We start from the raw sequence: 21463 nt of genomic DNA, 5'->3' as shown, positions 1-21463 counted from the left end.
GATATAGACAGATGCTCCAATTAATGGAAAAATTGCAACTTCTTCAATTTCCTTGCTGACGAGTCGTACCTACTCATCTCTGCAAAAGCTAACCTTCGCAGTACAACGACATCAGACAGGGACGGAACAAGCATGGAGACAAAATATATCGTTTGCTTTTGTAAATGGCTAATAATAATGCCCATCTGGTATATAAGCAAAGTCCCAATCTGAACGAGAGTCTTGTCCCTCCTCATAACAATGATTTGCATTCCTGTTCGCCTTGTGCCCGCTCCAGGATATCGCACCAGCGCTCCCAAAACAAAATATAACAAGATCGTAAGATCCTCCAATCACGCTGTGCCAATCCATACATACGTAGATATATCAAAGCGAGTGAATAGTGTGACAAAGAAGAAAACAGAGAGGGTACATGAAAAGGGGGAATAAATACAAAGACGTGGTTGTAGCGATCGGTGAGTATGTGTGTGATCGGCAGAGATTATTTCATGACGCCTCATGGCCATTACCTCAACACCATTTCTGGATGGTTCAACTTTCGCTTTCACGTCTCTACATGACAACGCACTTCTTGTCTTTTTCCTTGTCGGCCTTCGCAGAGCTCGTTGAGATATCGGTCCAGCCGGCACTGCTGGCGGCATCGGTGTTCTTCTTGCGCTTCTTGGTCTTGCTCTTCCATCCGCGCTTCTTGGCGTCCTGGATATTCTTCGCTGCACTTCGCTCGGCGCGGCTGGGTCGGCGGTTGACGCCAGGAGACGGCCGGGCCACGGGCACTGCGGGTGCGTTCAGCCAGGCGGGGACGGATTGCTGCGCCGGAGCCGGTAATGCTGGCGGGGCTGCATCACCTCCATGTGAGGAGGCAATGCTATAAATGGTCTCAAGGCGCTCTACTGTAGGTCGGTTGACGGACCCAGGGGTAGGGCGCGGATGACGGGGGATGGGTGCCAGCAAAGGAGTCTCGGTGCGGCGACCAGATACCTGCCGGGATGGCGAATCGTATGCGCCCGATACGCCCCCGGGAGTGCTGATGATCAACGGCTGATCAAACTCAACAGGGGGGCGCCTGTATGTCTCCGTAGATACAGGGTCAGATTGGACACGAGCGAACGACATTTCGCCTTGGGGGGCCCCGACTGGCCTGCGCTGCATTGGGAAGGCTCCGGACAAACGGCGCGGGCTACCCTGACTGATCCTCTTGTTCAAGCTGGCGAGCTGGCTGGAACTTGGCGGTGGGGGCAGAGTTGAGCCGAAGTTGTCCAAGGGTTGTGCGGATGATGCCGAGTGCGGATACATGACGCCCAGGTCGCCTGGATGGTGTGCCTCTGGCCGGGGTGCCGTAGGCCATGTCTGGGTGTTGGATAACCGTCTCGCTGTAGGGGCCCTCCCCTGGTCGGGCTGGAAGGACATTTCTGCAGAGTGCGATGTTTGCAAATTCCGGGTGGGCGGTTGCGTACCGGGACCAAGATCAGATCGGCTCGAGGGCAACGATGTTAATGCCGGCGGTGGGACCACGGCATTCAAGTTGGTAGGGACGGTGACGGGTCTCGGTGCTATTGACGAGACGGATGAGCCTGATGGCTGACGTATTTCAGTCCCCGTTTGCGCCGAATCGTTCGACAGACGGGCAGGCTGTCGTGGGGAATCCGGTGGGGTGACATCGTAAAGATTGTCGTTTTCCTGCTGGACGGATGGACTTGACATGGGCCTTGGAGACTCGGGAATGCGGGGTCTGCTCATGGTAGTAGAGTCACTCGCGGTCCTCTGGACGGGCGGCCGCGGCGGGCTTGAATCCGAAGTCTGCTGGGCTGATGACCCAGGCGCTTGAGGGTTAGGCAAAGGTAGTAAGGGGGGATGAGACAGGTTCATGGGAGCAACAGAAGGCCCGCGCAAGAAGGCAGGGAGGTCTCCAGGGTCATCCTTTTGATACGGCGGAGGAGGAGGCACCCAGTTATCAGCGTCACTCTCATGAGGATGCTCACGCCGGCCATCAGCGCGGCGATATTCGATACGTCGCCCGTCAGCGGTCCGAGGGTGCAAACTCCGATCAACAGCTGCAGCAGTGGCAGCACGTCGTAGGGTCGTGCCGGATCGAGGGCTCGCGTGGGCGTAGGGGGCGTCAAGAGCCTCCATCTCCTCGATTGTCGCTTCTTCGCCTTCTTCGTCGGCGTTGTCATGGCCGCTCGATTGGCTCACGGGATGCTGACCGATCCTACGGGGAACCAAGGGGTCGTCATCTGTGTTCTCGTGTCGCGACAGTGATGGTACTGCGGGAGTTCGTGCGGCCGCCGCTGTGGCAGTTCGGAGCATAGCATTACCGCCGCTACCACCACGGCCTCCTCGGCCTCCACGCTTTTGGGCCACTGTCCGACGTCGAACAATGGCCACCTCTGTGGCGAGATCTCGTTGCTCCTCTTCCAGAACTTCGGCGTTGTCGGTTCCGACTTCAATGGTGATCTCAGTCTTGGTACCGTCATCCAGGCCGTAGTCGAAATCCACAAGGGTGATCCTGCCACCATCGACAAAGTCCATATCCTCCTCTTCAGTAACCAGTCTAGCCGGACCAACTCCTCGCGCAGTGACAATTAACCGTTCCTGGGCAGATGACTGTCCAAATCCGGCAACCCATTTCACATTGCTCACCTCGGTGAGCTCAGCGATTTTGCAGCCAGAAACGAATGTGTTTCTCAGCTTGTCACACAAAATCTGCCACTGAGGAACTCGGCCGCCATCGGTATCCTGTGCCCGCGTAGACAGTCGACGTGAACTACCGCTCTGAGCACTGTTTTGTCTGCCCAAGCCAGAGGACCCACCATCATTCGAGGACGAGTTGTCTGGAACAGCGTCCAAGTCTTCGGGGACGCCGTAAATCCAAATATCCTTTCCTTGAAATCCAGCCGACACCAATTCACCGTGATGAGTCGCAGCAGGCAAAGTGCAAGGCAGGAGCTTGGCTTGCGAGTTTGCGTCTGGTACCGGGCCCGTGAAATATGTGGTGCCATTCCTTAGGTCATCGATTCGAACTGAACGGAAAGTCTCAAAGCTGCGATCGTAGGTAAATGCCCAGCTCGCCTCCTCTTGGCTACCGTCCTGAAGCAGCACAGCATGGCTGCAGTCGCGGCTGGTGTTGGGAAACAAAATCGATGTCGTCCAGAGGGCACTTAGATTATCATCGGACATGTGGCTACCTGGGTCGTAGTAAGGTGCGGTAAGTATTACTGTGTTGGGAGGGGCGGATTGAGTAGTGGTGCCAAGGATCTGGGTGCCGTCGTAAGAGAAGGCAAGGGCATCAACGGCGTCACATTTGACGGCGCGTCGATCGGTAGACAGAGCACCACGTCTCAGAGATGAGACCTCGATGCCACCCTCATAGGCGGCGGCGAGAACGGAGCCACAGGGTGAGAGGGCGATAGTTCGGGGACTGTTGTCGAGGATCATGGATTGGGTACGGCGGGGCGGTGATTTTTGTAAGTCGTATAGGTCAACCTGCATCTCAGTAGACAGAATGGCCAGAAGGGACCCAATATCGTTAATGCAGGCCGTGACAGGGCGGCGTAGGATCTTAAGCTCTCTCTTAACCTCAACGCTAGACCCTCTCACATCCATCACGTAGACTCTGGCGGAGTTGTATGCCAGGACATGGTGCCCCTTTGGTGAGGTACTGAACTGCATGCCCTCGCCGCCTGGACATGACGAAGAGCTAATAGAATTGGATATGAGTTTGATGACGGTTTCGTTCGGCCGTAGGTAGGCTTGGAAGAGGTTCCGCTTGACCTCGCGGGCGAAAAGACGTCGCAAGCGGGGGAGGTTGTCATCGTCGGGAGAGGGAAGGGTGGTATGGCTGGCTGAATAGGAGGGACATCTTGCGAGGTGGTGGAGGTAGAGGTGGGAGCGCTGGGAGACGGCCCGCCATTTGCGGTTGAGGAAGACAAGAGATGCGAAGCCGTTGGGATCGGTGGCTTGGAGGATTCTAGATGGAGGATGCGAATGTCAGCGCGCGAGGGTGCGGGGGATGTGACGACAAGGAGAAGGGGGACGCGATGGCAACGAGAAGTGTCGCGTAGTTTGTCATGTCGCGATTCTGGTGTCGCACAAGCGCAGGAGGGCGAGAGTGCGAGGGGATCGATTTACTCACTGCTCGATGATCTCGTCGGGGAGGCGATCGAAGGGTGGAGGAGGGATGGGCGTCTTGTCGATGCTGGAGCGACGGGCGTCGGTCGTCGTGGCGTCCATGACGCTCTTGGGCTCTAAGGCCGCAGGCCGCAGGGCATATCAGGGAGGATAGATGAACGACGAGGAAGAGAGAGAGAAAGAGGAAGCGGAAGCGGAAGCGGAAGAGAAGACGGAATGGGGATCAGCGATCGTGAGCTGAACTGAGGGTGCGTAGTGTGTGAGAGTCGGGTCTGGTGCGGTGGGCTTGTGTGTGGCTGAAGCTGACTGGACCGGTCGACCGCCTAGCACTGTAAGAAGGAATGGCCCGGAAAAAAACAAGACGGAGGCCGCTATTATAATCCCAGACCAGGCAGATGCTCTAGGGGGGTAAATTGAACAAGACAAAGGCAATGCGCTCGGCTGTTATGTCGCCGGGATTGAACTGATTGCGGTTCGTAATGCGCGAAGCGATGGCGGCGGCCCTGCCCAAAGCTTCAATGACGACCTGATGTTATTCAACCCAGAAGGATTCCACCCAGCAGGATTCTTGGCGTGGCACTGTGGGTAACACGCAGCGCAGCGCAGCACAGTAGGACGGAGCCCGAGGGATGCGATGGCAATCAGCGATGTACGAGCCTCGAGGCAATCGAAAATGTGGCCAGCAGCCCAAGATACGGGGACCAAAGTTCGTATCGTGGCCTGGAAGCTATTTCGATTCTTCCTGGCCCAATTGGGCGGACGCGGTCGACGCCGAGCGAGGCTCTCCACTTGGTGCTTTTGGGGGCCCTCGGGTCGAACCAGGGGTCCTTTTTACAGCAACTTCGGTGGTTTCTTCTTCTTTTTTAGCAGCCCAGCTCGCTAGTAGCGAACAGGGGGGCGGGCGTCAGGGTGGCGGCGCAGCATGTGAGTGCGAATCGGCGAAAGGCGTGCTGCGTGATGCGTGCTGCTTGTGTGCGGTGCGTGCATATATGTGTTGCGCGTCGGCGAGTTGTTGACGCGGCGTTGCTTCGGGGCCGAGAGAGATGAAAGAGGAGCCGTTCTCTTTTTAAACTTGACACCTTGATGGCAATCGAACATCCCGATGCTTGTAATATTTTTATTTCTGTATGTAGGGTCTCTCGCCTCTCAGGGTCGTAGCGCACGGGGTGAAACCATCTCATGTCTCTGGCGCTGGCCATCACGCACCCACGAAACACGGGGACTGCGAGGTCGTAGCGAGCTGGAATCCGACAAGAGCCCCAGACAGAAAGGCAGGATGGACCAAGGCAGGCCGAGACAAGAGGAAACCCAAGCCAGAGAGCGCAGATGAAGCCAGACAGTGCAAGATGCGACCGAGACATATGATGTAAGCGGGCAGCAACTAAGCACAGTAATAAGTAGCTCCAGGGGGATAACTTAGTTGGTTTTTATTTTCTAACTGTCTTTCCCTACTTCTTTTCCCTTCCCTTCTCGGCTGGCGGCCTTTTGCCAAGCCCATTCTGCCATTCAATCATTTGATCCTGTCGTCCATCTGCTCGTTTGTCTCCCTTGCACCGACACCAGTTATTAGTTGCATATTCTGTCACCAACCTACCAAGCTGTCATTGGTGGCCGGTGTGATAGTGTGGCTCATTCGGCAAAAATGGCACACACACGTCGGTCGCACATTGCAACTTGCACTCGGCGCTGCCTATTCTCTCCCCTTTCACCCATCGCCGCGGCCCATCTCCTGCGCGTACCGGCTGTTTCCTCTTTGTTGTTGCTGTTGTTGTTCCTCTTAATTCCGTACTACGCCCTCGAAGCGCCAGTTGCAATACCCCTCCACCTGTCAATCGCCATGGCCCCTTTGTCGGGATGGTTCATCGAGGTCGCATTGAATCTCCCCAACCGAGAAATGGACCCGGCTGGACTTCTATTCTTAGCATCCACCCACTAACTTACATAGTAGCATCGCACCGTACGGAGTACGCCCGCCGCAGTCCATGCGTCCTGCACAGTTCATTCAGCTGCTGGTGCGCCATCGCACATCGCGACACCATGTTCCAATCATCAGTCAGAGAGGCCACAGGCAAAGGATTCGGGATTTGGTGGGAATATCTACCTCCACTGGCGAGCATCGTTTCCTCCAACGCCCTCTCAAACCCCAGATTCTCTACATACCTAGTACATTGGCCTGTCACTGCCACACTTTATCCGCTACTTTCTACTTTCATTCGGCCGAGTGACATGATCCCGAACCACGTAAGCTCGGGGCCGGGCCGTACCTTGATACGTCGGTGCACATCACCAAGTCCAAAGTCAATGGAGGTACATATTCAGGCAAATCAAAAGAAAAGCCGCAAAGGATATTACACGATAAAAATAAAATAACAGACAACAAAATCCATAAAGAAAAGGGTCCAACAAATCCGTCGCTCGAATTCATCGTCACACTCTGCCTTTCCCATCCTCACCAACAACTGCTGCGGGGCGGCTGCGTTGTATCCCTCGGAGGACATTTCTTTCTCTTTCTCTCTCGTTTCTGGGCTTGTTTCGTCCTCGATTGATTCTCCTTCATCAGTCTCATCATCGACTTTATACTGAACTTGCTCCTCGACTTGCTCTTCAGCTTCGGGGGCCCTCGTTTCATGCTCAGTCATCCTATCACCATCCCCAACCACAGAGTCGTCTGTCGGCCTGCTGTCCTCTTCTTTCCCGACCACAGAATCATCCGTTCGACTGTCGTCCCCTTCTTCTCCAACCACAGACTGATCTGTCAGACTATCATCCTCCTCTTCTCCAACCACAGCTCCGTTCTCGCTTTCTGATACCGTAGAACTAAACACATCGTACTCTCCACCATAAGCCTCTATGGTCTGAACTCCTTGATCTTTGGTTGCCCTAGCTGGTTCGAACTTCCCCCTTTTGTCTGAGGACTCAAGACTCATATCCGGACTTGGATTTTGCATCTCAAATGACTCTACAACCCCTTCCCGTGATTTGTCTTCTTCATTCATTGCTTGTATCTCGCTTGGGAGGGGCCCACTTCGGTTTTGGAGAGAAGCGCCTGGGCGTATGGTACTAACGAGCTTGAACTCACTCGGTGGTACTCCCTCCTTGTAAAATTTCAGGTTCTTGGGCCGGGCATTTGCACAGTCATCCTGCAGCTTGCGAACGATTGCTTCTGAACTCCACATATCCGAAAGCGATGCCCTGGCCTTGTCGGAGAGTTTCCCGTCCACGTAGGCGTCGGGATGCTCGACGAACCGTGTCCATCGATTCACCGAATCCGTGACCTCTCGTATCGTGGATTGGAACCACTCAATATGTCCCTTGCCACAATCGGGGCATTTTTCAAGGTATTTTCGGTCCTCGAATAGATCTGCATGGACCAATTGCTCTGCCCTGTGGGCTCCAACAAAATGACTCTCGCTTTCAGCGACCAACAACACGTCCAAACAGCACTGTGACCGATATCGTTCATACACCCGGCTCTCGGTGTAGCCGATTTTGAACATGTCGTGGCTCCTGAGTTGAAGGACGTAGACAATTCCAGGCTTCACTTGCTTGCCTACCAAGTCCTGTTCAATCAATGACCATATTTGAAACTTGGTGGTTTTGGTCTTTGGGGGTCCAAAGACAGCTGGAGGCGTTTTAGGAAACAGCACGCGCGCTGCTCCACCCTTGATTCGAGAAACATCATCGTTGGTTGGCGAATCCTCAGTAGGGCTCTTTTCTATCTCTTCAACGCCAACACTCTTTCTCTTATTAAAATAGGACCCGGGAGAGGGCGACACATCCACTGATTGGCGATCTCTCAGTTTCCCAGAACTTGGTGGTGTGAAAGGTGTCAAAGGCGTGTCTGCTTCGGAGGTGGGAGAAAAGACGGAAAGATCGGCATGAGACCCAGGAGATGGAGAACTTGCGCTACTGCTGCCTTCCCGGCCGCTTCGGGGCTGTTGTGTACGGTCTGGAGTTTTGAATGAAATTCTTTTCTCGTCGTCTTCGCTGCTATCGTCCACCCCGAATTCCTCGCCGCCATCATCCCTGCTCTCGTTCGAGCTTGAATTTTCAGAGGAAGAGTGGTCTATGGGCTCAGTATATTGGTCTGATTCGCCGTCGTACGTGTCGGAAGTGCCACCATCATCCCCATCCCCATTCTGTTTTGGCTGCCCAGCCCAGCAACGAAGCTTCTCAATCGCCACCTCTCTGTGATGAAAGCAATGTGTCATGGGGACCAGGGCTTCGATTTTACTAAATTCCACCTTGAATGGGTTTCGAGAGCGATTTTTATTGTCGTACTGTCGGAGAATCCGGAGCAGTTGAGTCGTGCTGTCGGTAATATGGAGTTGATCGAACGCTTGATCGAACGTGCATCGAGGGTTTTCCTCGTTCGACCCGCAACACGGGCTTTGAGTAGTGGAGGCCCGGAACTTGTTCTCAATCCGTTTGATAAGGTTAGCTCTAAACACGTCTGGGTGCTCATTCTCGTCATATTCGATCGATGGAGCCATTTTGGAAACTGAAGAATGATAATCACCACCACAGCCCTACAAACCTCGATTTTCTGGGAGGAAGTGTCTTGCAGATACGGTTTCTTGAGGAGGGGGTATCTTGGTTCAAGTCATCCGCCCCATGGGTCCCGTGGACCATCCTTCCGACAGCCTGGCTCACAGCGTGGGAGGGATTCAGCATTCGCCACCATGCACGGCTTAACACCAGCCTCCTTACAACCCCGGAGTGCTCGTTGGGAGTGTCTCATTGAACCCAAAAAGGACAGTTGCATTTTCAGAACCCCTGCGGGCCGGCCCGTGGTTGGGCTATCCCCGGTCTCCATCTGCATGTTGGTTCCTAGCCTTCTTTTCGGAAACGGGGAACGCGGGCTTCCCGGCTTGGTGTAGTTCCCCCTCCTTGGATTCGGTTTTCTCCCCCAATTAATGTGGATAATTGAGTGAATTATACTCAAGTCAGATAAGACCTCCTAGTTGAGGTTGGGTAACATTGAGGGCTGAGTGCTGATGGCTGGGCTTCAGCTCGGAGGTGTGCCCCAAAGTGACCGAAAAGATCCGACAAATGTCAGATATCGGGACTCTCAAATGTGATTTCTATTTTACTTTCAAGTCTGACTGACATGTTAATTGTTACACGAAAATACCAGGCATTTTGTTCTGGCTTCCGTGCTCTGCGACACATCGTTGTCATTGCCCCTGAGCATCGAATAACGACCATTTGAGAAACCTGAAAAGATTGCTGTATATTGACCAACTTTTTTAGAGCTAATTATTTAGAGCTTTGTCGCTTTAACCCGCAGGAGCATCTCTCTGTCTGTATTTTGCGGTCTGTTGGAATAGATCCTTATAGGCGAGGCCGAACTGACATAGCACAATGCTCCCGCCAAGAACTGTCAATTGGGGCTAAGCATCCCTAGAAGGACACCTCGATAATCATGTTTTAGGTGTTCTATATGGATTCACTATCTTCTAAGAAGTCGCCGCACCATATTTCCGCTGCGACTATCGGTTCATTTACGCTCAAGCAGCCCTGAAATTATCAGAGATCCGATATACGTAGCCCTGTTGGAGCCGGACAAATACAAGTTCTTCGTTAGGCCGTACCGGCATTTACTATCGTGGTCTGCGAAGTTCTGGATCATCATTCGGTCAAAATGCGACTAACTACCGAGCGATCCAACACTTATATGGTCGGGTACCTCATGCGGGCCATTCCGAGGCATTAGGATCAGATATCGATGCAGTTCCGTGGTGTGGATGCGGGCTTGGTCGCTGGCTTGTGTGGGGTGCCAGCCAGACAGCACCATCGATCTGAGAATGGGACTGGGTGCTGGTGTAGTTGACGAAGTTGAGGTGTGATTGGCTTCTATAGCCTACCTGACCTAAGCAACAACTTCCGCGGAACAGAATACGATCAAAGTGTCCTTAATGGCGTAACGGTCCCATGGGCTCTGATTGAGATCCTGGGTGATGGGTGGGTAAGGGGCCCCGCCAGACAACAACGTAGCTGTACGCCCAATCGCTCCACTAGAATATTGGCCACAAAGGACAAAAGGCGAACAGGACAAACAACTTCGAGTAATACACAAAGTGCCAAAGGTAGGTGGTCACTCTTATGAGCAACAGCTAGCAGTGCGGACAAATGTTGAAGAGGCCGGCGGCTATATTGTTGTAGGGTAACAGAGGTGGCGCTAGAGGGAAGACGAACTGGAGTGCCCCAGTGCGTCTGGCGACTAGTTCCCGAAGCTATAGGCGGCATTAGTTAGTGGTTGTAGCCTTCCTTGCCATCGGCAGCGTTGACTGATGTCGATCTCGCGAATAAGATCGTATCTCGAGTCTCCACAGAGGTCGCTCATGCGGAAACCCGAGGGCTGTTGATAGGTCAGCCAGACCCTCGGGAGACTATTATCTTCCTCTTCCGGCAGGTGTGCTCTCGTGGGTCGTGGGCCGGTGTAACACGTACGAGCTTTGATTGGAGCGCCAGCACTGGCATGCAACTGGCTGTTGTGGAAGCTGGTGAAAGGCGACGACGTCAGACTTTGTCTGGAGGTTGAGATTGGCCACGTTGTTTGTCACACCAAGGCGCTAACGACACCGTGGTTTTAATCCCATTAGCGTAGTATCAGACCAATGGCCCTTGGTGAACTTGTAGATGTTGTTCAAGCGAGAAAATGAGACACAAGCTTAGGGGAGTCGAGGAATGAATCACAGAGACTCACGCCAAGACCCGTCTCTCGCTATAAATAGCCTAGCGTTCGTTGACACCTCATATGGTCATGTTCTCTCTTCCCTCAATGGGACGGAGATCACCACGTCAGCCCCGCAGCAGTCCGGTGTACAGGTGTACAGGCGGTGGAGATGAGGCATCTGCCGAGAAGCCTTAGGCATCCAGTGCCTCTCGAACGAGTGCCTTGGCTTAGAGTACATACAGGTCAAGGCACGGCAGCCGACCGTCCCACGTCTGATCTTGGGCCGGTCTTGTCCAAGCCGTCCCTCGATCATCCATGGACGAAGCTTGGCAAACAAGCTACCCACCAGGATGGCTTCTCCATTGTACCGGCTTCTGCCCCTGGAGCCCAGCGTCAAGGAGTTTCAGCAACATGCCACTACAGAGGTCCTGACTCTGTTTCCTGTTGAGAAGAGAAAGGGTCTGTTGAGCTATGGATTGCCGGAATCCTGTCAAAAAGTGTGCGATGCGCTACTGCAAAACTTGGTGGGTTGCCCCCAAACGATTCACGTTCCGGCCATCTCCAATTAACATAATCAGGCCCCCGAAATTGAATTATGGGCGAGGAGTATGGGTCTAACGGTTAAAGACCTTGGGAGCCCCGAGATTCGACCCCAGGCCTTCCGCCTCGAAAAGGATAACACATCGACACTGCTCAAAGGTTACACTGCAATTGTGCTTGCCCTCGGAAACACAAACTACGACGTCGAACTCATTTCTGGCGATAAGAAGTCCTCTCGCACCGAGACGTGGGATCCCAAGTTCGCACTTCATCTCCGGGAGACGGGTCTACGAGCGAAAGGCGGCCACATCAGATTTCTCTACATCCCCCTCCAATTGGAGCCCGTTGAAAGACCGTGGGAATACGCTACTTCATGATGAAAATCATATCATGATCCAAACTGGCATCCGTCGAACTTCCGCTGGCGTTCGCCCTCAACGTGCTGGCCGCCAAACTCCTTTCAATTTTATCAAGGCTGTTGCATGCATGAGCTTTGGTCTCAAAGGAAGAACTGCAGAATTATGCGTACCTCACTTTCCCCCCACAGAGATCGAACACAAGACTGGGGATTCTTAAAACTTCCGACGGCAGTGCGCTGGAGGGACGATGGGCCGTGGTTGCTTCTTCCCGCAGAAGAGGGAAACATTCGCCGGTAAAATGTTGGCCGAATGTGAAATAGGAGTTAACTGATAGAAATGAGTCGTTGTGTACTTATCACCTCGGTAACAGACGAGACGAGAGCCTTGGATTACCCACCACGCAATGGAAGCTCATATGCACGAACCCCAAGCACATTGGCAAGTTCGTCGCCAATCTGAATGCACTTTGGCAGTGCAAATCGTTTCGACCGGAGCGTATCACCACCTCCACTGATGCACTTTGCCATGGCTTCGAGCATGATGTCCCTTGGAAGGCCATCGCTGTGAGCCACGTGACATGCCGCGACCATGATCATGTTATGAAGTTGAAGTTCACGACCATCGAATTCCTTTGCCCAAGCGGCGTACGTGTGTAGAATGGTGATCCAGTCCATTTGGTTGCGAGCTTCGACGTGTGCCATTGTTAGGCGTTCGCGGATGTGGTCGATCTCCTCGGCTGTCGAAGGGAAATTGTTGTCCCAGTCTTCATCGCCCTGCGGCAGTCGCTTCATCCAATTTCTTATCCATTTTCGGTGTGTCTCCATCCCCCGTCTTCGAGTCGCCCGCTGCGGCGCTGGCTGGCCGGGCGACTCGACGATGAATTCCGCCGCGAATCTTGCTGGAGGCGGTGGGCTCATGTTGATAAGGCCAATTGCCAATGGCAGGGTTGGGTGACGCCAAAACCACCGGCAGCCGTGGGAGCTTCACCCAGAGATTTAGGGCATCGAGTGTTGGGCCGAGAAGGTAGCCTGATATGAGACGGGCCTCAGGGTCTGTCAAACGACAAGCATCCACTGGTGTCGACGCACCTGGCGGGAGCACCCGGGGGCGCTCGCTAACGCCCGCGGAGACGGTGTGTAAAGGACGCGAAGCGGTACTGCATCGCGGATTCCCCAGTTCTATCACGGGGCATGGGAGCTCGTCATAGTTCCATGCCGCTGAAGGTGATAGTGGCGCTCGGTGAGAACTGGCGGGCTTCTTATAGGTCGGCTTCAGGACCCCCTCCAATGGCTCAATGCCACGTCCAACGGCCGTCCGCCTCAAGGGAACGACTACTCAGGCAAGTTAGAGTTGAGCTAACAAAATACTGGCACGGGCCTGCGGTCGTCGGGAATGTCTTGAAACCATGCCTCATCAGAGGTGGAACGGGTCTTGGCGAGGGAGTTGTTCAGCTTCTTTGCTTGTTTGGGCCAGTTCTTGCTCGGTGAGAATGGACACCAGCTTCTTTCAGCAGCGGAAAGAATTGGCAGCCTCCGCCCGGTGCTGTGTAAGCAACATGCATGGTGCATCAGGCGTGTCTACCGCAGGACCTGCAGTCCTGTCCGAGCTCATCAAACTAACACTGGTGGGTTGCAAGGGTCTGGTGCAATGAGACTGTGACGGATGCATTGGGTGTCATTGGACGCCTGGAGGGGAAGACGCAACAATTAGCATGGTCTTGCTGAATATCAGATGATAGTGATTGATCATATGACTTGCCCTAAGAGAGAAGAGGGAGGGAGAGAGGGAGACAAGGACGCACGCGGTGTGAGAGAAAACGCGCTGTTGCGAATTTGGAAGTCATTTTGGTGGCTTGCTGAACATGCATGAAGGATGGAGGTTGCCGCGTCCAACGAGGCAACTCTCTTCCGCCTTCCGTTACAGGCCCGTGGAGAAGGACATGGGGGGGGTGTGGCTTAGCTGTCAGCTTGGAGCTGACCTTGTGGCTGTCCCTTGTGGCTGAAGTTTGATGTGGCCCTGACGTCGTGGGTTGCGCACGTCAAGTACCCCTGAAAAAACAGGACCCGCCCTCTAATCAGGAATTCCTTGAGGACAGCTGGGTTGTCCAGGCTTCAACCTCATGCACTTTGTCGCGCCGCCTTCTCCAGTTGCGCTTTTGAAATTGATTACTCTGGCGATTCCGCTCCAGCGCGACTCTTCTTTAGTCACCCCCCGTCCGATGGCGAGCGGCCACAATGGACGGTGATCCGGCAGTCGAGCCGGAGCTTGACTCCTTCAGCTTGGCCTTTCCGCTGCCATACCGTGTCGGCTTCATCGCAACTTTGGGTCAGTGCCGCTCTGCCCTCGCCGATACACTTGAACGAGACTAACATGTCGCAGCTGTCTGGGGATGGGGCCTTAATCTTCACCAACTCTACCTCCTCAAGGTCGATGTGCCGTCGCTAATTCGATACCCTGGCCGATCCTCACCACACCACGTGCCACACCATGGCTCGACATACCGGCTTGCGACAGTCCTGTCGGTCCTCTTCTGTATATCAATCACCCTCTTTTGGCTCGTTACTTGGGGGGTTCCTGCGCGCGTCCTCGCCTACCAGTGGATGCCGTTGGTCTACCTCCTCGTCCTCGTCGCCATGTTCATCGTCCCTCTTCAACACCTCCCGAGCGGCGGAAGGAGGCGCTTTTTGGCCACGTTGCGACGTGTGAGCATCGGCGGAATAGCAGAGGCGCAGGATGGAAAGTTTGGCGATATTCTGCTTGCCGATGTCTTGACGTCCTACGCCAAGGTGTTCGGGGACTTGTTCGTCACCATCTGCATGTTCTTGACCCGTGGCGGCTCGACTGACCGACCCGATCGCAACTGTGGAGGAACCGTCATTGTGCCCCTCATCATGGCTGTGCCGAGCATGATCCGGTTCAGGCAATGTATGATCGAGTACTACCGTGTCCGGGGAGCGCCATACAAGGAGTCGACAGGCTGGGGCGGCCAACATCTGGCCAACGCGCTAAAGTATTCGACGGCATTCCCCGTCCTGATCACTAGCGCATGGCAGAGGGCGGTCGAAGACCCGGGTACTAAGGCCGCTCTCAACAAGGCTTGGCTGGTTGCGGTGCTTGTCAACTCGCTCTACTCCTTCTATTGGGATGTAACTAAGGATTGGGACATGACGCTGTTCGCGTCTAAACAGGAGCGCGAATCCAAACATCACCCGTTTGGTCTCAGAGACCGATTGGTCTTTAGGCCGATCAACCTATACTACGTGGTGATTGTCGTGGACTTGATGCTGCGTTGCACATGGTCGATAAAACTCAACCGACGCCTGGACAAGTTCAGCGACTTTGAGAGTGGCATCTTCCTCATCGAGTTTCTTGAGGTTTTCCGGAGATGGGTTTGGATTTTCTTCCGAGTCGAGACGGAGTGGATTAGGCAATCATCCACAGGACTCGGAGTTGACGACATTCTGCTGGGGAACTACCAAGGCAAGGACGACGACGAGCAATAGCGGCGCCAACGGCATGACCAGCCTGTCGGTGAACCAACGGCACCTCAACGGCAATCTGACTGGCGTCTGGGTTGTTTTATAGATTGGGATATGTGATGGTGGTGGTCATGGTTGTACTATTTGGGAGGAGTTTTGGTTTAGAATCACGATGGCCCCTCGGGCGGCATATTCAAATTCCTGTTCTACTTAGCTTGTTGCATCTCTCCAGTGGCGTCTCGCGCCATGCTCCATTTCGCCTCTGCCGATGCAGAATGCTGGCATGACACAAGCGGCTTATTGACGTCTCCTCCAGGAGGCCCCGGATCCCGCCTGTCTGGTAGCTGGTAGCTTTCTTGTCTACGGGTAGCCGATTTCGGCAGCTTGCAAAGCCAGATCCACGCTATGGCTTGATATTCGGGCGATCCGGAACTCTCCCTACCAACATCCACTCCGATCTGGCATTTACACTTTGGGACGAGCGAAGATTTTCGGTAACCGCTAAATCCACCATGATTTCAGAAAGGGCGAGAAGCTCGTTCAAGATGGTTGATGGCGTGTTTCCCCACAGGCCGGGCCCGCGGACTTGTTAACCAGCCCGCCGCTATCAGCGACTTGTCGTCAGTGGCCGCATCGTTTGGCGGCCACGATGGCTTCACGAATGCGACCCCGAATGCGACGGCGAATGGCGGGTGTGAATGTGACCACGACGTCTTCAACATTGAACCCGGCCCGAGGTGGACTCGATGAATCCGTTCCAGTTTCTATGCTGTATTCCCATCGTACACCTTCCGCTTTCCAGCCTCCGAGCCAAGACTCCCATTTTTTTCCTCCGGAAAGAGCTCAGACTGGCGAGCCCCGCGGCCTCACCGTGCCCGCGTTGCGGGGACCAGGTCTCAAGGGTCTCGACAAATTCAGCCCGACTGGAATGCTAGCCATTGTCTTCAGCTGTAAATCCTCAGCCATCTCGACGAGCCCAGACCCAAGCCCTCCGCCACAGCTAGCCCCAGGTGACCACGGCGTGGGCGATGGAAAATAGAAGTTCACTAGAAACAGAGCCACAAACTCAATAAGTTGGGCCAAACTCGAGCCCATGAGCAAACTCATAAGACCAAGCCGTTCTCTCGACCCGACTCCTGGGATTTTCTGACCTACAAAGTTCTACACAAGCTCGGAAAATCCAACTAAGAACTAAGACACGCTCCTCCACACACCACCAAAACCACCAACCACGAACCACAGCACGCCCCTTTGTGGTGCCTTCGACTTTGCCTACCCAAGTCCATCACGAGAACAAAGCACGGTTCCACCTTTGCGCAGTCTTCAATCAGTAGCCCGCCTATTGTCCTTCCTCAATCGGTTGGTGGCGCAAAGGGAGGGTTGCCCGCTCAGTATATCTTTGACACCTTAGACGTCGATTGATCCCATCTACATCCACCCAAAACACCAAGCGATGTCAGGTTACGCCCATTCTCTCGACGGTATGGAGGCCTCCTTGGCCCCGGAGAACGAGGGCATCTACCGCACCAAGCCTCTGCCCTCGCCTCCACCTGCCCCCCCTATCCCATCCAAGAGCTCGGCCAGACCATCAGTGAGGCTCAGCCTTTTCCCTTCTGCCGCTAGACGGGGAAACAGCGTCGAAGACCTGCATCCCACCATCCAGCCTATGGCTCTTCCGCACCGCTCAACCACGAGCTTGCCCGGTACTCCTTTTGCAGAGCACCGCCAGTCTCTCAAAGTTCAGCAACTCACTGGCCAAGTCGGCCTTTGTTTCGACTGGAGCCCCACCCATGGCTTCTCTCCAGTGGCATCTCCAGTTCTGATCCGGGACGACTCATCCAGCAACTACAGCCAGTCAGTGGACGAGCTCGCCCTCGAGGATGAGTACGTGAACATGCCAAAGTGCAGTGAATGCTGCATGCCCCCGCTACTTGAGGACGAGGACGACAACGACAACGACGGAACCACTAGCAACCGCAGCTCGACCGGCCCGAAGTCGCCTCAACCGCTCCTGCACAGCACCGCCTCCATGAAGAGGGCGTCTAGCATCTACAGCAACACTCCAAGCATCGTGGAGCCGATTGTGGATATCGACGACGATCAGTTTGACACGGACAGTGACTCCTGGCACATGAGCCAGTCGTACAGCCACTTCAGCGACACCGAGACCGCAGATGAGTACCACCGAATTACCAGCAACCTGGCCCTCCTCGACAAACAGCAGCGGGGCCGCAACCTGAGCCCTGGGCTTGCCCGCAGCCGGTCGCTGACCAGCCGCCTCAGCGGCACGGCCAAGTCTCTCTTCCACCGACGGCGAGAGCCTCCCAGGTCGGTTTGCTCGGCCCATGGGTCTTTCGCGGGCGGCGACCGTCCCGATAAGTCGGCTCTCAGCCCTCCCTCCCCTAATCCTCCGCAGGGTGCCATGTCCACCCCCTCTCGCAGCGTCTTTGAGACGTCGGACGACGAGGAGTCTGAGCTCGAAGAAGGCCCCATGAGGGACCTCAAGGAGTTCTTCTCTCGCCGATCTGAAGAACGGGGAGCGTCCAAGACGGGATCGGTCTTGATCCCACGCAGCGTGCCTCATCAGCAGGCCGAGGTTTTGGAGGCGCCCTTCGCCGATGACATGCTCAGCAACGCCAAGCTAATGTCCAAGGCCGAGAGGCGCCAGCATCAGCTGAGGGCCCAGATCAATATCATCCCGGAGGAGGCCCTCTCGCGATGAAGAGTCCAGGAGTAATCGGTACTAGTGCCAGACTAATATCTTCCCTTTGTTTGGGGGCGCTGGTAATCTAGACGGTCGGTGCATTGCCAGGACGGCGTGGTTGATTTTAGAGATTCCCCTGCACTGTCGCCTATTCGCAGCAAGCAACTATTCTATCCTTCATGTACATGCAATCTTTGGTCTGGTGTTTCGATGAGTCAATAGCACAAACTTGCAGTAATAATAATATGGTGTAATGCAGAACTGACTCCCGCACATTGTGAGTACCTGCGGCATCGCGTCTACTAATTATCTTGGCATCCGATCTGGAGCACACCACGCCCCGTTCCCGATCTTGGGCGCACGCGTGGAAGACGACTGAGGCCCAACCGTATAAGTTGAGACAGTGTCCCAGTCCCAATCCGGCTGGTCAGCTCGCTCCTTCTGCCGAAGTCTCCGCACCTTCCAGAACCCCGCCCCCGCAGAGCGCTCCAGAGCCGGAGCCGGAGCCGGTATCACCGACACGAGCCAGTCCGCAGGCGGTCGCTGGCGGGACAACCTCACTCCGGCATCATCTCAATGCGCGGATCTCGACCCGTGGCGACCGCGAGGGGTGCAGCTTGGAAGGCATCATGATTGACGCATCAGCATCAGCAGCAGCTTTGTCATCGTCATTATCCATAGAGGCATCTCGCAACGCCGCCAGCGCCCCAGAGCCACACTCGGGGGCCGAAATCTCCATCAACGACGCCGACGTTACCGCCATCCAGAACGGCATCCGCGACGCCGCGACTGGAGAACACGTCAACCTTGGAGAGTCATCGCTGTACTACGATGCCTTGACAATGTCGCCTTTGAGTCCATTTTCGGCGGTACGTCTCCCCGGCGATTGACCTCCGAGTAACTCTATCCCGCCAGCGCTTGCTTCTTCATGACTCAATCCTCGGTTATACTCCCGAGGCTTTCTCCATCCGTCACACGCCATGCCTGCCACACACAGACTGATTACTCAACATCGCAGGCTGCCATCGCCCGGTTCCGTACCTACAAGCCCCCAGCATTCCCGCTCTGGGACCGTCTGCCGGTTCGCAAGCGGGCCGCTGTACTGATCTTGCTGTATGCGGACCGCCGGGGTGACTTGCGTGTGGTTATCACCATGCGAGCCGCGAGCTTGAGGAGCTTCTCAGGCCACGCGGCGTTCCCCGGAGGAAAGGCAGACAGTACCGAGGAAACAGTTTGTAAGAGCTCTAAGCCCCAAGCTCCATCTGCCCGTGTTCCACTCTGACCACTGACAATGCGTAGTTCAGATAGCTCGGCGTGAGGCGTGGGAGGAGATCGGCCTCCCCATGGACGACCGCAAGCTCCCGAAGCCATTCCGTATCGAGCATCTCTGCTGTCTGCCTCCATCCCTCGCCCGGACGCACCTCGTCGTGCGGCCATGTGTCGCATTCCTCCATGCAGAGCAATCGCCCGGGTCTCCCGCGGCTGTGGTTGAGGATGTCATGATCCCCAAGCTCGACGCCCGCGAAGTCGCCGCCGTCTTCAGCGCGCCGTTCTACAACTTCCTCAAGTCAACGGATCTGCCTCCTGCGCCGGGTGAGACGCTGCCTGAGGGCCACTGGTACGACGGCAACTGGATATCGTGGAAGGACTACCCGTGGCGAGTGCACAACTTCTATGTGCCCGTTAACAATCAAACTGTGTCTAAGCCACGGCATCACTGCGACCAGAGTAACTTGGCAGAGAAGCTCAAAGAGGAAGAGGAGCGTGATGGCCGGTTCAAGGTATGGGGGATGACGGCACGCGTGCTGGTGGATGCTGCTCGGATTGGATATGCTGAGGAGCCCGAGATGGAGCACAACGACAATTACGGAGATGATGACATCATCATGGAGGCGGATCGAGAGGGCAATCTGACTGATGTAGCCCAGGAGAAGAAGGAGAACGGGGATGCATCAAAGATGTAGAGGGTTTAGATACTTGCGAGTGGAAACAAGGCGTTGAAGGCATGGGTTTGGATGTGCCAAATGGGGCTGAGGAGTCGTAAAGATTCATAGAGCGTATAGTCATGTTGTTCCTTTTCTTTATTCAACATGGGCAATCCAAAGTCGTAGAATAGCGGATGTCTCATATCTAGAGGACACCACAAGAGGACATTACAGAGGCTCGCAATATTATCCAATCGACCCACTTGTGCACATGACAGCATCATACTTGATTAATGGCAAGCATTGTCCTTGGTGGCTGACGTCTTCTGTCCAAAGGTAACATAACCAATAAAAGCACCCAGCGTTACAGCAATCATGACCCATCCGTTGTAGGTCATGAAGACGAGCCTGTGTGTATTTAGCTGCGAGTTCCTTGGTTCAGGCGTAATCGAACAAACAGAGATGCTTACATTAGCATAAAGGCATAGAAGTTCTGCAGGGCGTAAAGAACAGCCTTGATGATGTGGGCGCGTTGATCTGCCTGGCCCTGGTTCTGCCCTGAAAGCATAGGAGTCGTCTCAGTAACAGTACCACCTCAAGGGAAGACTTAGCATTCGCACGTCCCAAACATGTCGGGGGAAGAAGGAGAGAAACAGAAAGCGAGCACAACTTCTTCTTCTTTTACTTCTTGGCGACCCCAGCCTTTCGGAATGGGAATGATATGCAGTCTTTGCGGTACGGGATATGGCAAGGAGTAGGGATTCTAGCTTACTCGGCAGGGCCTGGACACTCTTGGCGAGGGTCTCCTCATATCGGCGAGAGAGGGCTCGGAGGGCTTCGTAGCCAACGGCGATGAGGACGACGGCGAGGAGGGAGAAGAGGAGGGATGTGGTGGAGCGGACGTGCCACTGGCGGAAGACGATGCAGAGATTGGTCGTGTCCCAGGTGAAGAGCATCTGCGAGCGAGAGGGTGGTGAGCTGGTGATGGCTTCACGAGGGGGCGGGGAGGAGAGGCGCTCTACTCACGCTCATGCTGCACATGTCGTGCATGCCGCCATCGCCGTGGTCCATGCCACCGTGGCCCATTCCGCTGTGATCCATGCCGCTATGGTCCATTGTGTGATGTCGGAGGTCGAGGAGCTGGGTCGAGGAGCGAGTCGGTCTAGCGTCGGAGGTGCGGAGAGGCGATGGGCGTCAATCAATGGCGAGAGCGAGAGTTGGGGACGATGAGTCGCGATGTGTGGGATGGTTTGAAGCTGGAGATATAGTCAAGATAGAGACAAATGGGGAGATGCCGTTGCTTAAGAAACGCGCTCAAACGTGCTCAAACGTGGGATGGTTGGTCTTAGTTAGAGGAGCTTCGAGTTGGAGGTGGTGCTACCGACCTACGTTCCAGCATCCTCCCTTCCCTGCAGGGACATGCACGACAGGAGGGTCTGGGCGCACGGGGTCCGCCGGTCTCGACACACATGGCTGAGTGGTACCCCAAGTGCCTCGATCCTGCTGCGGAGGCGGGGGTACCGTTCAGTGGCCATTGTCGCCCCTGGCTTCAGTGGTCGAGGCCCTCCAGTGGCCCCTGTCCCGCGTAGTCCTCACTGAAACTGCTCCCTAGTCGTTGCTGACACTGCTGCGTCACACTCTAGAGCTAC

At 54.9% G+C, this 21463-nt stretch overlaps 10 protein-coding genes across 10 annotated transcripts; 6 read left to right on the top strand and 4 right to left on the bottom strand.

Annotated features, from left to right (window-relative positions):
• Positions 1-552: 552 nt before the first annotated feature.
• BGZ61DRAFT_488796 (uncharacterized protein) lies at positions 553-4230 on the bottom strand (the record flags this gene model as incomplete). Its single annotated transcript, XM_046250148.1, has 2 exons — positions 553-3967; positions 4133-4230. The coding sequence occupies 2 exons, from the start codon at positions 4228-4230 to the stop codon at positions 553-555; spliced, it is 3513 nt and encodes a 1170-aa protein (XP_046112269.1).
• Positions 4231-5160: 930 nt separating this feature from the next.
• BGZ61DRAFT_438395 (uncharacterized protein) lies at positions 5161-5550 on the top strand. Its single transcript, XM_046244235.1, has one exon. It carries the CDS (start codon positions 5231-5233, stop codon positions 5456-5458), a length of 228 nt encoding a protein of 75 aa, XP_046112268.1. The 5' UTR covers positions 5161-5230; the 3' UTR covers positions 5459-5550.
• BGZ61DRAFT_438394 (uncharacterized protein) lies at positions 5551-6514 on the top strand (the record flags this gene model as incomplete). The annotated part of the gene is made up of 1 exon (XM_046244234.1): positions 5551-6514. A coding segment is annotated over exon 1 (511 nt), but the record flags the coding sequence as incomplete, so codon positions are not given.
• On the bottom strand, positions 6271-8700 carry BGZ61DRAFT_16525 (uncharacterized protein). The gene has a single exon (XM_046237516.1). It carries the CDS (start codon positions 8619-8621, stop codon positions 6477-6479), a length of 2145 nt encoding a protein of 714 aa, XP_046112266.1. The 5' UTR covers positions 8622-8700; the 3' UTR covers positions 6271-6476.
• Positions 8701-11157: 2457 nt separating this feature from the next.
• Positions 11158-11724, top strand: BGZ61DRAFT_525597 (uncharacterized protein; the record flags this gene model as incomplete). Its single annotated transcript, XM_046252797.1, has 2 exons — positions 11158-11331; positions 11386-11724. The coding sequence occupies 2 exons, from the start codon at positions 11158-11160 to the stop codon at positions 11722-11724; spliced, it is 513 nt and encodes a 170-aa protein (XP_046112265.1).
• A 71-nt stretch (positions 11725-11795) lies between these two features.
• BGZ61DRAFT_16504 (uncharacterized protein) lies at positions 11796-12811 on the bottom strand. The gene is made up of 2 exons (XM_046237512.1): positions 12104-12811; positions 11796-12033 (listed from the first exon to the last, which is right to left on the bottom strand). The coding sequence occupies exons 1-2, from the start codon at positions 12621-12623 to the stop codon at positions 11867-11869; spliced, it is 687 nt and encodes a 228-aa protein (XP_046112264.1). The 5' UTR covers positions 12624-12811; the 3' UTR covers positions 11796-11866.
• A 918-nt stretch (positions 12812-13729) lies between these two features.
• BGZ61DRAFT_16483 (EXS family-domain-containing protein) lies at positions 13730-15522 on the top strand. The gene is made up of 2 exons (XM_046237509.1): positions 13730-14031; positions 14086-15522. Exons 1-2 carry the CDS (start codon positions 13941-13943, stop codon positions 15207-15209), a joined length of 1215 nt encoding a protein of 404 aa, XP_046112263.1. The 5' UTR covers positions 13730-13940; the 3' UTR covers positions 15210-15522.
• A 1116-nt stretch (positions 15523-16638) lies between these two features.
• BGZ61DRAFT_470904 (uncharacterized protein) lies at positions 16639-17907 on the top strand (the record flags this gene model as incomplete). The annotated part of the gene is made up of 1 exon (XM_046248143.1): positions 16639-17907. The coding sequence occupies one exon, from the start codon at positions 16639-16641 to the stop codon at positions 17905-17907; it is 1269 nt and encodes a 422-aa protein (XP_046112262.1).
• A 765-nt stretch (positions 17908-18672) lies between these two features.
• BGZ61DRAFT_16473 (NUDIX hydrolase domain-like protein) lies at positions 18673-20234 on the top strand. The gene is made up of 2 exons (XM_046237506.1): positions 18673-19124; positions 19189-20234. Exons 1-2 carry the CDS (start codon positions 18818-18820, stop codon positions 19851-19853), a joined length of 972 nt encoding a protein of 323 aa, XP_046112261.1. The 5' UTR covers positions 18673-18817; the 3' UTR covers positions 19854-20234.
• On the bottom strand, positions 19979-21081 carry BGZ61DRAFT_16468 (Ctr copper transporter family-domain-containing protein). Its single transcript, XM_046237503.1, has 4 exons — positions 20841-21081; positions 20500-20770; positions 20285-20408; positions 19979-20222 (listed from the first exon to the last, which is right to left on the bottom strand). Exons 1-4 carry the CDS (start codon positions 20928-20930, stop codon positions 20105-20107), a joined length of 603 nt encoding a protein of 200 aa, XP_046112260.1. The 5' UTR covers positions 20931-21081; the 3' UTR covers positions 19979-20104.
• Between the last annotated feature and the right edge of the window lie 382 nt (positions 21082-21463).

The sequence above is a fragment of the Ilyonectria robusta genome, assembly GCF_021365365.1.
Source record: "Ilyonectria robusta strain PMI_751 chromosome Unknown BGZ61scaffold_1, whole genome shotgun sequence".
Lineage (NCBI taxonomy): Eukaryota > Fungi > Ascomycota > Sordariomycetes > Hypocreales > Nectriaceae > Ilyonectria > Ilyonectria robusta.
Note: the sequence above shows the minus strand (reverse complement) of the source record. Positions and strands in the feature narration are given on the sequence as shown.

Bases quoted from the DNA above. Each gene is read 5' to 3' on its own strand.
- BGZ61DRAFT_438395 (XM_046244235.1), top strand. From the start codon at position 5,231: ATGCTTGTAATATTTTTATTTCTGTATGTAGGGTCTCTCGCCTCTCAG.
- BGZ61DRAFT_16525 (XM_046237516.1), bottom strand. From the start codon at position 8,621: ATGGCTCCATCGATCGAATATGACGAGAATGAGCACCCAGACGTGTTT.
- BGZ61DRAFT_16504 (XM_046237512.1), bottom strand. From the start codon at position 12,623: ATGAGCCCACCGCCTCCAGCAAGATTCGCGGCGGAATTCATCGTCGAG. The intron at 12,034-12,103 runs GTGGGTAATCCA...CATTTCTATCAG, and splicing joins ATATGAGCTTCCATTGCGTG to TTAACTCCTATTTCACATTC.
- BGZ61DRAFT_16483 (XM_046237509.1), top strand. From the start codon at position 13,941: ATGGACGGTGATCCGGCAGTCGAGCCGGAGCTTGACTCCTTCAGCTTG. The intron at 14,032-14,085 runs GTCAGTGCCGCT...AACATGTCGCAG, and splicing joins CGGCTTCATCGCAACTTTGG to CTGTCTGGGGATGGGGCCTT.
- BGZ61DRAFT_16473 (XM_046237506.1), top strand. From the start codon at position 18,818: ATGACTCAATCCTCGGTTATACTCCCGAGGCTTTCTCCATCCGTCACA. The intron at 19,125-19,188 runs GTAAGAGCTCTA...GACAATGCGTAG, and splicing joins CAGTACCGAGGAAACAGTTT to TTCAGATAGCTCGGCGTGAG.
- BGZ61DRAFT_16468 (XM_046237503.1), bottom strand. From the start codon at position 20,930: ATGGACCATAGCGGCATGGATCACAGCGGAATGGGCCACGGTGGCATG. The intron at 20,409-20,499 runs GTAAAAGAAGAA...TCTTCCCTTGAG, and splicing joins AAGGCTGGGGTCGCCAAGAA to GTGGTACTGTTACTGAGACG. The intron at 20,223-20,284 runs GTAAGCATCTCT...AAATACACACAG, and splicing joins TTCTATGCCTTTATGCTAAT to GCTCGTCTTCATGACCTACA.